This window comes from Oreochromis aureus, linkage group 1, assembly GCF_013358895.1.
Source record: "Oreochromis aureus strain Israel breed Guangdong linkage group 1, ZZ_aureus, whole genome shotgun sequence".
Lineage (NCBI taxonomy): Eukaryota > Metazoa > Chordata > Actinopteri > Cichliformes > Cichlidae > Oreochromis > Oreochromis aureus.
Window position 1 is genome coordinate 8746088 of NC_052942.1, and position 14614 is coordinate 8760701.

At 40.7% G+C, this 14614-nt stretch overlaps 1 protein-coding gene across 1 annotated transcript in view; it reads left to right on the forward strand.

Annotated features, from left to right (window-relative positions):
* The first annotated feature begins 3671 nt into the window (after positions 1–3671).
* The window catches only part of prmt3 (protein arginine methyltransferase 3), a 65570-nt gene continuing 54627 nt past the window's right edge, over positions 3672–14614 (forward strand). Inside the window, exons 1-9 of the mRNA XM_031740976.2 lie at positions 3672–3708; positions 3866–3995; positions 5626–5708; positions 5799–5848; positions 5996–6101; positions 6795–6948; positions 7465–7606; positions 9381–9446; positions 11884–12005. Coding sequence (XP_031596836.1) covers positions 3687–3708; positions 3866–3995; positions 5626–5708; positions 5799–5848; positions 5996–6101; positions 6795–6948; positions 7465–7606; positions 9381–9446; positions 11884–12005 — 875 coding nt within the window. The 5' untranslated portion in view covers positions 3672–3686. The remainder of the gene's footprint in view (positions 3709–3865; positions 3996–5625; positions 5709–5798; positions 5849–5995; positions 6102–6794; positions 6949–7464; positions 7607–9380; positions 9447–11883; positions 12006–14614) is intronic.

Here is a 14614-nt window from a genome sequence, read left to right on the forward strand (position 1 = left end):
GCCTTTACTTTAAAATATACGCCGTTCAATAGTTGACTTTAATCTTACAGAGAATGTGATGATTTTATGGATAATTAAAGTCAGTCATATATCCACAAACACAACAAGCTGAAAGTCAGTGATGCTGCTCGGTTTGCAGTCCTGAATATCACGGCACAAGCAGGATTCACTGCACTGTTAATGTTAGCTATGTTATATTGCTGCCTCTGTTCGGTGGTGTCGAGCCAAACGGACTTTAACGTGTGTTTGAACGAGCTGACGGTTCACTCGTTAAGCTGAAAGAAAGATGCTTTAATCACAGGAGTCACACATGTGTCCACTGTACCATCTGGGAACTCTTCTTGTTTAGCACCCGTAATAACACAAACACTAAATCCTCCTTCTCTGTGCTGTTTTGTAGCAGTGTATACACCTGAGACTGTCACCTGTCTGTCTGTCCTGCACTCTCTCTCTTTTTCTTTCTCTCTGATTGTGGAATAAAAGTATGAACATGTATTTATAAGTTACACTTGTGTTTGAATCCTGCAGCTTATCACACATTTGATTTCCATGTGTGACGACTGCAAGTGTCCAGAGTGAGGACAGACTGAGGGACCCACTGCTGCACATCATCTGTGAGGCTTTGCACCCCTGATGATCCACCAGGACAAACTCAGCAGTGTGTGAGGAAGAGGAGGAGGAAGAGCCAGCAGCAGCTGACAGATGGAGAGAATAGACAGACTGTTCCCTGTTTGTGAAGGACTGCTAGAAAAGTTTAAAATAACTAATTGTCTGTCCTGAATCAGGCTTATTAGGTAATGTTCAAATAATTATATCATTCCAGTGTTTTCAGTGTGGGAGAAAGTACTCAGAGCCTTCAAGTTAAACACTGTGAAAGGCAGCAACAAGTTTAATATTCAGAAACCTAAAGTATGTATCAGCAGCAGAATGGACCTAAAAATAAATGTTTGTTTCAGTTCTATGAAGCTTTGAGTATTTTGGATTAGTAGTACTGCTGTGTTTGTTGTATCATGTTGCTGTAATTGTTTATATGCTTTATATATTCTGAGGTAAGTTGATCTATAGTGTTACATCATATTCTATAAGGATGTTATGTGTTTGTATACTTTCTGCCCAGTTTGACCCATTTAGCAGAAGTCAGCCTGTTTAAGGCTCTGATATCTATTCTGTATGACTTAAAGCAGTTATGACATGGTCTGATTTTCTCACCCAATAAAGGAATATTTCATATATCAGTATACTCTGCATTCTATCAGAAACAGTTATCACAGCTCGTGCATTTGCTTTTTACACATATATGTAAGCACTTGAGCCTTTCATGTAATAAAGGTGTGCATATGATTTTTATCCGTGTTACACTTTAATCTGTAGCCTGTTAATGGTTTGCTTGTGGCCGCTGGTTGGTGATGTAAAAACTTTGAAAATAACCACTGAGGTATTTCATAATCAGTAGCTTGTATTAGCATCCATTAGCATCCATTAGCTTTTTAGAAGTAACAAAATGTGTCCGGGTCGAAAAAAGGAGACAGAAAGGCAAAATGGTTAAATTAAAGAGTTTTATTACTGCTTCTATTAATAACTAAAATAAAAGAGACTGACAAGCCGCTATCACCATTTAAAGAAACAAAACAAAACTCAAGCGTTGGTCAGTAAACTGAAAAGTAAGTAAAAAAGGATTAGTCACCCAACCCAACACATTCCTCTCCACCAAGTAGGAGCAGAACACACACAGCTCACTAGCTGCAAAAATAAATAAAATACTTTTAGAGGAAAACTGCAATATTCTTAAAAAATAGGCGTGGGAAATGAGGGAGCGATACAAAGCAAAGCAAAAGGAAATCCAGAACTTCAGGGGGAGCATTAGCACATCTGAAAAATATGCTATAATAAAAATGCTGAAAAATAGCACAATGAAAGAACTACACAGCAGAATGACTTCTTGCAACAGGAGGTTTAGGAAATTCATAGAGAGATCTTAGATTCAAGACTCGCACCTGATCAGAAAGACTTTAAAGTAGCTGGAAGCTAAGGGGAAAACCCTGAAGGCAGACAGCAAATGCATATTTAAATCCCATATTAATGTCTCCAGAAAGCTTCTGAATGAAGAAAACTGAAGTTAAAAGTGTAGCTAAAAATAAAATAAAATTAAATAAAATTAAAAAGAAACTATGAGGCGATTCAAGAAATTCAAATGCACAATGAGAATGTAGAAGATCTGAATGCTTATATGATGAATTACAAATGACTGAAAGCAGAGAGAAAGTCCCTTGCCAACCAAAATATCACTGCAGATGAAGCTTGAGGTGCTGAAGTCAAAGCTTTCAAAAGAAGAAACATTAGAGAAGAAGAGGAATGAAGTTAAAGGAGAAAAAGAACCTGATATATTATTCAGCCAAAGTTGAAAAGGAGAAAATCAGTTGACAAAAGATACCTAAAGAACTTAAAATGATAAATAATAGTAGAAAAGGCTGTGGAACAGAAGTGTGCAGCAATGAAGGAGGAACAAAATACCCTTAAAAATAACTCAATGATCTGACACGCTCTTCGGGAAACACTTAGAGTCACTAATGAAAGAATCCATGTAGATCTTTGATTTTCCATTTTGGCAACAGACTAATGATTTAAAGGTGGAAGTGCATCAGGATTGGCTGTGTGTTTCAGTGCAGCAGTGTGTAGTCAATTAGCATCAATCACATATCCCAAATATTCCACAGATGACTGGAATATTATTGAGATAACGCTATACTGTTGGCAGCAGAACTGCCACAAGGCAGTATCTGAACAGCCCTTTAATGTGATACTAGTCAGCATTTCACACGACTGCTTTTCTACATACATCTATAAGTAAGCTTGATAGAGAAAGATTTTGAATTCTGAATTTCAGTCCTCCACTCATTCCAGCAAACAAAACATCAGTCTGGGGGTACTGTCCTGCTGCCAACAATGTAGTTAGGGTTACTAAAGAGTCTCCACAGTTCCATATTCCACCATCCTTTTTTGGTATTGGAACAATGGGCGTGTCCCATGGCAAACCAAAATAGCATCCTTAATACTGGTGTCCCAGTTGCTTTCAAAGGGGCCTACCCTTCCAGTAAGATGGCCCTCTACCTCACTAAGACTGAAAACTAAAAAAACCCCAAAAGATTCAATTTAATGCAACCAAATAAAAGTCCTGCTGTAACCCAGGGATGAGTCTAACCCTTTAAAAAGCCCACATGGTTGTCCAAAAACATAATAATGCTTCCCTAAAAGTCTGATTAAGTTATTACTCTGCCTAGTGTCATTTTTCATGTTTAGAGAGGTCACACTGTTTATGGTAAAAACACCCATGTGCGTAATAATGTTGCCATAATCACTCCTGCAGATATTTACCTTGAATTTAAATTGATAAAAAAAAGAAAAAAAACCGATATTTTGACATTAGAAAGTACCTCACACGTTTCAAATAACAATAATTTGACCGCTTTGGTAGCACCCACAGCTAAAACTAGCCTAAACCCAAAACAAATGTACCTGCAAACACCCAACAAAACATTACACGAACAATGTTATTTACGTGTTACCTTAGTTAAACTTTGGCGACATCTGGTGGTTTGTATGCGGAAGTGCTTCTTCGGACTGGGCCCGTCCCATTGTTTTACGTCACCAAACGTCACCAGGAAGTCCTCCGGACTCAAATCGACATCATGGCGGAGTACACAGAGCCACGTGAGTGACAAATAACTGTTGATCAAACACACATACTCTTCTTTTAGCTAGCTCATTTGTGTTATTGACTTCGGTGAAGAATCGTGTTTCTAGTTTCGTCACACAGCTGCCTTTACATCTGCGTTTACACTCATGATTCATGATTTTACTTTGGCAGACGTCGATGGAGCTACTGAGGAGATGCCTGAGCTCTCAGACGGTGATGATGATGATGACGTTGATGATGAAGAGCAGTGGCAGTGGATGGAGGAGGACAGTCAGCCGGTTACCTGTTTATTCTGTGACAGGTGAGATCAGCCTGTTCTGGCTGGACCTGTCTGTCAGTGCTTTTCTTAGAATTATTGGCGACACGTTTACACGCAGGCAGACATGCAGACAAAATATTCATATTTTGCACAGTCCTGGGGCTGTTGTTGCAGTGTTTCTGTGTTCCCTGGAACATTTCTCTGAACATTCTGAGTTTCTCAGATCTGAAGATGCTTTACCTGAAAGACCTTGTGCAACAAAACGCTACAGATATAACTTGCACACACTTAGTGGCCCTAAACTTTCAATTCATGTGCAATAATTATACTTTTGTGTCAGTGCAAATAACTCATGGTCAGGATAAAGACAAGTTCCTTTTACATTATGCAAACCCCTAGGTCAGTGGTCAGCAACCTTCACCATCAAAAGAGCTGTTTTTGAGTACTTCCTCAGCTGTGCAACATATGATGTCCTTCCATCACCTGAAACCTAAAGCTTTGAGTAGGTGAAGTTGCAGCCTGTCAGTTCTGTTCAGCTTCAGTCAGTCTCAAGCACATACTCGTTGCTTGTAGTACCAGTGTAACGCATGGCAGATACACCTGGAGACACAACCAGGTACTCAAATTCCCAGCAGCTGCAGCTAGCAGACAAAAGAAGAACCACCAACATACTGCTGCTTATCTCCCAGGCTATGCTGCTACATTTTAGAGGTGGAAATCACCAGATGCCCCATAATACAATAGTATTGTGATTTTTAAGTATTTAAGATTTATCACCCCTTTCTAATGCAAAGTTATGGCCTCAAAGTTCAACTTTGTCAGAATTTGCTTTTTCCAATAAGATGATCTTATCTCACATATCGCAACTTTTTTTGTTCGGTGCAAAACGAGATTGTCAAGCACATCAACACCGTCACTAAATCCTCCTGTAAATTGTGCCATAAGATACTGCAATTGAATGGGGTCAAGTTGGCAACTACATCCAGTCTGTTTCTGACAATACATCAATTAATTGTGATAAATCAACGAAAGTCGTATATCTGTTGTGGTATGCATAGACAGGAATTCACATTTAACAGAAATTTGCATTTCATAATTACATTTGTGCTCAGCAGTCCTCCTGTTCTGTAGGAATATAACCAAAATGGAACCAGCTGAGTTGTCTTGTTTCCCCTCAAGTTGTGCTCATTCACAAAGACTCATTCACATGGCAACATATTGGCAGTCTGTCTGCATTTGTAGATTACATGATTCGAAAATCTCTCTAAGAGTGACTGCAGTCAGTCTGAGTCAGACCGTAACTGTCTGCAGAAAGGTTGCCTCCTAGCAGCCAAGACGAGCCCCTTTGTTCTTAGTATTCCCAGTATTTCATTTAATTGAATACAGTAATGATATTTCGTGTCTATGTATTGATATAATATTGGCACAACAAATATCGTAATATTATGCTGATTGTTGTAAAAGCTTTTAAGCTAGTTACTGACACAAATCTCCACCCTGTGTCTTCTGTGTTTTTTGCTTTTTCGGTCAGGTTGGCTTGCTGTTATGTAAAATAACTGGATACCAAAGTTACTACTCTACTATGAAAGAAAAAAAAACAATCAAAGATTCAGTTTTTGATTTTTCTGGCTTATAACTAAACAAGTCTTCCTGTCTGTCTTCTTTTTTTCAGGTTGCTAAGTTCTGTAAAAGCCACCCTGCAGCACTGTACAGCTGAACACCAGGTCAACCTGGTAGATCTAATAAGAAAATACAGTAAGTAGATATTGATTTTCTCTGCATCACCAAAGAAGCAGAGGGTTGTTCTGTTCTTATGAAATTTCTCAACTTTCTGTCCCTCATTAGATTTAGATGACTATGGATACATAAAAATGATCAACTTTATACGTTCAACAGTGAGTGCTGTTTTTAAACTGAATTGAAGGTTATGCTCTGAAATATCAGCATGTGAATGTTTCCACTTTTTACATGTGAAGAATGAATATCTAAAAAAAATGGAGAGTTTTCAGATTTATGACTATATACATTTTTTGTGTGTATAGAAATGTAAAGCATCCAGTCTGAGCAGGTTGCCAGATGCTCCTTTACCCTGGGAGAGTGAAGACTTCCTGCAGCCAGTCCTTCAGGATGACCCACTGCTGCAAACAGGTACAGAAGCAGTTTTATAACACAGATTTTTGAGTAGCTGCATTTTCTATCAACAGATCTCTATCCTTTTAGAGCGGCTTTTATGCACAGGTCAGAGAACGTGTCTGGCTGTTTCTGCTGTTTTGATATTCAGTTGAGTGGAGAATCTGCTGGTCACTGGTCATACCGCAGCACCAGCAACGAAAATATAAACTATTTGTGATTATCATGATTGCATGATAGGGCATAAGGCTACTGAAAACTGCTGGAATAACCATTGCACATCAAAAACATGCCATTTCCAGAAGGTTTGCTGTGTCACCCAGCACGGTATCAAAATATTCAGTTTCATCTGCTGGTTCTCATCTTTTAGGACTGCTTCTTCTGCATGATTCTTTAACAGTATTACACAGAAGACTGTGAAATGTCAGCTCTATTGCAAAGTCCTGACTTGCTTATGTTAATGCTTATGTTAATAGTTGCACTTATGCTCTATTTCTGTCTGTATCGTCAATGCAAGAAAAACACATAAATACATAAAATGCACACTCTAAGCAAAAACAACAGCCATGTCCTGCATACTTCTTATTGTATGCCACAGGCTCGAACACTACATGCTGTCGCTCATGTTTTCACTCAGTTGTCATTAAAAGGAAATCTTTTTCCCCATTTAACATCCAAACATATCTATCTCCCTGTCTGTGTTTTTGTCAGACCCCGAGGAGCTCTGTGGCAGCGAGGGGTCATGCCTGGCATCTGGGGCCGATCCCCATAATGCACTTGTGCACAGGGCGCAGGCTGCGGAGGAGAGAGCCCGCTCTTCGGAGGAGGCACTGGCCAGAGCCATGGATGACCTGCACAAACTCAAGTCAGTGACTTTTCTGCAGTTTCATCTTCATTAATGTCAGGGTGATTGTGTTGGGTTTTAAATTGTGGCCTTTTATTTATTTATTTTTTTAATACATTATTCACAACTTACAGTTTAGTCAGTGTAATATGTTGCATTTGCACTGCTCTCTGAGCACCAGCAGGGGGACACAGTGAACGCAGTATTTGCAGAAACATTAACTAGAGTACCTTGTGGAAGAAGTTTGGAGGAAGGGAAAAGATTTAAAAAAAAAAACGGAAGGGAAAATTCCACTGCAGCATGGAGGTTAAAGTGAGGAGGAAAGGTAGGTAGGGGAGCAATAAGGGAATATTGCAGAAAGGGTGAGCTGTGGGGGAGGTAGGGGGTGAGAGGTAGAAAGATGAATGCCCCCCATCTCCTCCATTTACTGCTTCGTCCTGCATGAAGGCTGTGTGTGCGTTCTCCTTTCTGGTCGCTGCTCTTGTCCCTTGTGCTAATAAGAGAAGTTAAACGGCGATCTGTGCGATGTTCTTTCAGGGTGCTGGCTCAGGGGTTGGTGCTGAATGCAGAAACGAGCAGGTCCGGCACCCTGGGCGCTGTGGCGGAGCTCCGCGAGGACGAGGACGAGGCCTACTTCAGCTCCTATGGACATTACAGCATCCATGAAGAGATGCTGAAGGTCTGAGTTGTGTAAACATATAAGCACACACACACACACACACACTGACCAGGCCTGCAGGTCTCTTTGCAGTCTTGTGAATAATTTCCCCTGGGCACAGAAGTGAAGGCGGGTTCATTGGCGTGCATCTTGGCTAAAAGATTTTCATGTAGCTTATAAATGAAAACGATCATCTTCATGTATGAATTAATACTGAGGACGACACAAGCGCTCCAAAGTGACAAATCAGCAGTACGTGCTGATCTCTCATATGAAGCAGTGCTCATGCCTTTGCATAGCGGAACCTTAAGTGTGCAAATTAATTTTTACACTCCTGAAGCGCTGAAACCTGAAAGCAAGTGTGTGTGTGTCTGTGCGTGTGTGTGTGTTCTCCCTCTCCTCAAGTCCTGTTCTACTTACCGCAGTGCTTACATATCCTTTTGGCTGTCCTGATTGGTGCTAAGCACGGTTAAGTTTTGCGTCATGTTTTTGCGTCAAGCTTTAAAGTCCATCAAAGCGTCAGGAGGGGCCAGGAGCACGCGATTGGGGGGCTTTGCAGTAGAATGTTTCACGGGTTGGCATGAAGTGAATTACCTATGACGCAGTCTCTGTGTGTGTGTGAGTGTGTAAGAGAGACAGAGAGCGAGAGAAGTCATGTGAAAGAGAGTGACATGTTTCATGAGTGTCATGGTTTAATTTTTAAAAACTTTTAATTGGCCACAGACAGCATTAGCCTGGATTGCTTTTCAAAAAAGCTGAATAATTAAAATCTTCAGTATTTCTTGATCGTTTTAGTTTTTTCATAGAATTTTGGTTTTGAAAGGGCATTATCTTAAATCTATCTTAAATATCTTAAAGTAATCAGGAATGAAATGCTAACTTTGTTGTGTTGATTGGGATATTTTTAGCCCTTTTTCATTAGTACCTACGTGGCTCAACTTAACTCGCTTTTTAGGGTTTTTCATTAGGTTTGATTGGCCGGTCAGTGACGTCACTCGGCAGGTCACCAGAGCAACTTCTTCACCAAATTCATAAAATATATTTTTGAAACCTGGTAATGAGGGAAATGGCTGCACAAAAGCCAACAACATATTGTTTTCATGAGAAACGGGGAGCATGGGAGCTAGTTGTACAGTTTCCCAGGGGCAGATCAAATGTGTGCGTCTAACATTATTGCACAAGGATTGGATCACTTCCAAACTCGTCCCGCTGTTCTACACAACTTAATTAGATCTGATTGGATCTCATCTCTCCAGAACATTTTCATCAAATGTACTGATTCAAGTGTCAATACATTTCATCATAGTTTTCATCCTCATGCATTAGTTGTTATTTAGTTATTGTCTTGTTTTCGTCAGGAAACAAAACAGAAGAGAAGAAAATTACTGGCCAATGAAATCAGCTGTTCTAACATGTATTAAGCCGTGTTACTGTATTTCGTATATAGCTTTTCCCTCAGAGCGAAGGTGCTTGGATTTGTGGGCAGATATGATTGGCAGATTAATCAGTGAGTCCTAACCTGACCTCCAGTGTCCTTCCAGTTGTGATTATCCCAGCATTTTGCTCATAAATGTTCAGGAAACCAACACAGACTGTTGTAACCTGCTCTTATATACCCCTTTATGGAAAAAGCTTTACTCGCCTGGATTTACTTATTTTTTTAAGTTTGTAGACAATCTTGAATTCAAAGCTTTGTTACAACATAAACATGACTGTGGATTACAAGCAATCCTTGCTTTAATTCAAGAGCAGCTGTGTATTTGTTTTGTGCTTATTTTTAATATTCTATCCACAGGATAAAGTACGCACGGAGAGTTACCGAGACTTCATGTACAGCAACCCTGAAGTGTTCAGAGATAAGGTGAGTCATCCAAGCAAATGAATCCAACATTAATCCAACGTTAATGTGTGTTTACATGTATGAGTTAGCCAGTTTAATGTTCACTGAAGCCTATTAACAGAAATGTGCAGTTTCCAGAAAAAGACATTAATAATGCGCTGCAGTGTCCGATTTAAAACACATCACGACTTTATTAGCATGTCTAAATATGGACTGTACAGTCCTGATAACAGACACATGCAATCCACCACCAACCCCATGGCACACACCCCCTCTGCACAAACCTTTCCAACTACTCCCCCACCCCCCGTCTCTTTTCCATTGCTTTTAGCTGTGTGAAGCAGTGGCCTGTATCATGACCATCCATTATATGGGTCGCTGCTGGTTAGTGCTGTGATGAGGCTGTAGAGGGGGGGAGGAAGGATGTGTTGATGGGAACGTACATTATCCCTGTCAGGCTGAAGCAGTCGGCAGAGAGTTGAAGCATCTCCTCCTACAGTAACCGGTAACAGAACCAAGCAGGATATTCTTGTTGCAGATCAAGCGAGGAGTTGCGTTCTGTTGTGTTAGCAATATGTTGGCGACCCTCTGTGAACCCATAAAGACAGCAGGATTGCAACCAGGGAGTTTCCTTAAATAGAGAGAGTCACACAGTATTATACATTTGGGGCATCTAGTCGCTGCGTCCATGTCTCAGTCATTTAACTCAGTTGGAGATGAACATGAACAAATTAAGTGAAAGCTATGGGAACCTGAAATAGAAGTGATTAAAAAAAAATGCAAAGAGCGAAAAAGCCACTGAGAGAAAAAAAGGGTTTAAACAGCAGTTTGAGCAAGCTCTTCAGAACATGCTTAACATGAATTCATTAAGTAATCCAGATGTTGATGTGGTCTTTGAAGTTGAAACAGCAAGACATCAGCAAAAGAAAAAACCCAACCTTTGTTTCTTTGTTTCTTTTTTTAATAATGGTTTGATTATTAGTAGCCATTTAATGTAACATCAGTTCCTATCTGATTATAGTTTGCCAATAAAAGAGCCTGTGTGACATCACTGTCAAATGTGGTTAAAGTGAGCTCACTTCTGACCACACTGACCAAAACCAGTGGGTAGTTGTCCTAAAATTCCCCGAAAAGTCTTCAGTTGATCCAAAATGATGAAGTGAGAGTACTGACAGGGACTAGAGAGAGAGAGAGAGGGAGAGCATATTTTGCCCAGGAGATCATATTACTGCCTTCTCTTTATTGGCTCCTTGTTAAATCCAGAATTAAATTTAAAAATCCTTCTCCTCACATACAAGGTCTTGAATAATCAGGCCACATCTTATTTTAAAGACCACATAGTTCCATTTCACCACAATAGAGCACGTTGGTCTCAGAGTGCTGGTTTGTCATAACTTGGGTATTAAAAAGTAGAATGTGAGGCAGATCCTTCAGCTTTCAGGTCCCTCTTCTGTGAAAGCAGCTGCCAGTTTGAATTCAGGAGACAGACACCTTCTCTACTTTTAAGATTAGGCTTCAAACGTTCCTTTTTGATGTAACATTTAGTTCGTTACACTGCGATAGGCCGAGGTTGCTCGGGGTTCTCATGATGCACTGTTTCTTTTTCACTCACCTCTTTTCACACTTTAATCATTAGTTATTATTCATCTCTGGCTCTCTTCCACTGCCTCTCTTTTGTCCTGGTCTCCTCCCCTCACCTCCTACTGGTCACAGCATATGGCTGTCTCCCTGAGCCTGATTCTGCTAGTTGTTTCTTCCTGTTAAAAGGGAGTTTCTCCTTCCCTCTGTTGTCAGGTGTTTGCTCATAAGGGGTTGGTTGATTGCTGGGGTTTTCTCTGTATCATTTTAAGGTCTTTACCGTATAATGTAAAGCATCTTGAGATGACTGTTGTTGCTGTTTGGCTCTATATGAACAAAATTTAATTTAAAATTTGATGAGGTTAAATGTTAAAACTGACAATTTCAATAAGTGTGTGTAAAGTCTTGTGTTAAGTTATTACAGAGTCATAGACTGGACATGGTTGACTTCTCTGTTCCCTGGAAGTGTAGAAAAATTATCTCAGAAATGTGCAAGTGGCATTGCCAGCAAAATATGGCAGCTCTCATTTTAGCAGTTATTTGGATTGTCAAAGAAAATCCAAAACAGAATCATGTCTTTATTTCTTCCAGTTATATTTGATTTTTTTTTTTTTGTAATAACTTGCATAGGCTAGAATCTTTTATCCTTAAAGCAGTAACGTGATTGCGTTTTCCTTCGTGATCTTTGTTGTTATTGTGTTGGATGACCTTTTGGGGTCAGCAGCGCATGGACATGACAAGAATGATGAAGAAATCAATCGTAAACACTGTTAAATGCTCCTGTTTAAGTGTTTGTTTTTGAACCCCTTGACTGTGAAGAACTTTCCATGTTTGTGGGTAATTTCTCATTTTGACTCTGTGCCTCCATCGCATCCTTTAGGTGGTGCTTGATGTGGGCTGTGGCACAGGCATATTATCAATGTTTGCTGCACAAGCTGGGGCCAAAAAGGTTATAGCGGTGGACCAGTCCGAAATCATCTACCAGGCCATGGACATAGTCAGGTGAGACTCTTCCTGTGCACTCTGTTTTTGTTCAGCTCCACCAAAACACATGAGCTGTCAGCAGAATTTCCTTTGCGGTGCTCACAGCAATGAAAAATTACATTTTTTTAGAACTGCAAATAGTCAGTCAGTACTAATCAGATTTGGTACAAGCCCCTGTCAGTCGTGTGACCCTCACCTCATATCGGCCCCTATGGAGCCAAGAGAGTACGCAGATCTTCTCCCCTTTGTGTGCAGCAGAAGATGGTGAGAGTGGAGGTTTGTGTGACCTCCAGCTACCTTTTATTTGTTTCAGCTGGTTGACTTCAATAGAGCTGCTGTCAGCTGCCTGGCCATAATGTACATAATTTACACCTGCGGTCTGACTCGTTCACCCCTCTCCTCTGCAGTATCTCCAGTCTTAACTCTAGAGTCACCCCCAACACCGCCCCAACACACAGATGAACATGTAGATGAACCCCCTGTTGATTCCTTTTTAATAAAGTCCTCGGTCCAATTTCATGTGCCGCGTGTTTCCTGTATTTCTGCAGCTGATACTCCACAGTGGAGTCCATTTACCTCAACAAGAGCCTCTGCTCTCCTTCCGTCTACCTGCAGCCACTATCATACCCCTGCCTCCTAAATGCTTTTTTGAGTTGGGGGCCATTATGACAGCTATTATTTCCGTTATGTAAGACAGTGCCGTAAAAGCAAAACAACAGGGTTTTCTAAGGGAAGAGGACGTTTTAATTTTACAGCCCACTGAATAGCTGTTGGAGTGTGTGTTGGCATGCGGGCTGCATTGCAGGTTTGCCAGCGGTGAGGATTCAGCTAAAGAAAGATGTTGTACATCCTCCAGCGCTCCACCTTTTTTTTCCCTTTTTTTTTTTATACATCCGCACATGTGCACACACACGTAAATACAGCAACGCATACAAAAATCCACCCATGGCTTCTTTGGGTTGTGATTTTATTTCTGTGTGCGTGTGTGTGTATATGCACATAGAGCTGGCCCCTGTGTGTGTCCGTCACTTCCTCCTGATGTTAATATCGGGATTGTAATTAAAGTGGCTGCTGTTGGTTGGGCAGGAGCATCCATCTCCTGTTTCCACTCCATCGCCAAAGTTTAAATGAAAAGCTCGATGTGACTTCCTCCCTTCACAGTCACTTCCTTAATAGATACTGTCTAAATACTTTTAAAAAATGGATGGAATTGATGGATTAGCTGATAAGACATAATTTATTCTGACAATAAAGCGTAAAAATGTGAGACGCTGTTTTTTTCTGAATGAGTGAAGTTAATGGTGGCATGAACTGAAGACATGGATGTATTTTTAGCAAGTATTTGCCTGTGGTTTGCCCAGAAACGCAGTATTAACGAAAGTAATTCGGGGTGTTTTAGCCACGTTTGGTCTGTGCTATTCTTTAAAAAACTTACTAGGTTCCCAGTCATGTAAAGCTTCTCCTTTTCCTCACTCCCTCTTTCTCTCTAACACACACAGACACACACAGACACACACACACACACACACACACACACACACACACACACACACACACACACACACACACACACACACACACACACCTACAAAGCTGCGCAGACATGACTCTCTCCCCAGAGTCCTGACATTGTCCTCTAAATTACCCCAATAATGAGATTACAGTGTTTCCTTCTTGTGAAAGGGTGGTGGTGGGCGGGTGGGGTGTAGGGTGTAGGTGGGGGCCATTGCATTCTGGAAGAAGGTGATAGCAGCAGTAGAAGAGCAGCTGAGAGGGGAGAGACAGTTCAAGATAAGGATCGCTGCTACAGAAATGCACTCTGGGCCGCTGTGAGTAATTGTTCTGTCCTCTGTAACATTAGCTGTCATGATAATGGAATATTCACAGAGATTGATGCCCAAACTGGCTGGTCTGAAAGGAAGGATCATTTAAACAGCAGCACTGATCTCACAGTGCTTACCTGAACCTGACACATCGCCGGCCCACAGGCTGGAAATACACAGAACAGCGAATATGCCCATGCACAAACCACGACAAGTTTTGATGTTACTCAAAAAAGGGGAAATAGTCGACCCTAGTTTTATTAATTTTAGCTGGTGCTGTTTGTTTTGCATCTGTGATTATGTAAGGGGTCACTGGGGTCTAGGCAAGAATGGTAGAAGAGCGATAAATCTTCCAGATTTACAGCTAATATATGGAATGTGCCTCCACCTGGTCTAGAAGCTTGTATAATAGTAACAGTTATATAATTGTGGTGTCTTCAGCTGTCTGAACCTACAGGGGACTATAATCTATGCCTTAGGGCACTTTTTATATCTGGACTTTGGTTTATTTGATCCAGACCAGACCAGGGAGAACAGATTGTTCCAGTGGTGAAACTTTATACGTTGCAGTTTTCACCAGACTAGTGTGCTTTAACCTGCCATTAACTGCTCTGCAGAGCTATCACGGTACAGGAAAATGGAGTGTGATGTTGCAGATCGGTTTGTGGTCTCTGTTTCAGAATTGTTACAAACCTAATCAAAGTTAAATTGAAATATAGAAATATTTTGGGGATATGACAGTGGGAGAGCTGGTTAATATTAAAATGTGACTCTTCGGGGTTTAATACCATAAAATAAAATATT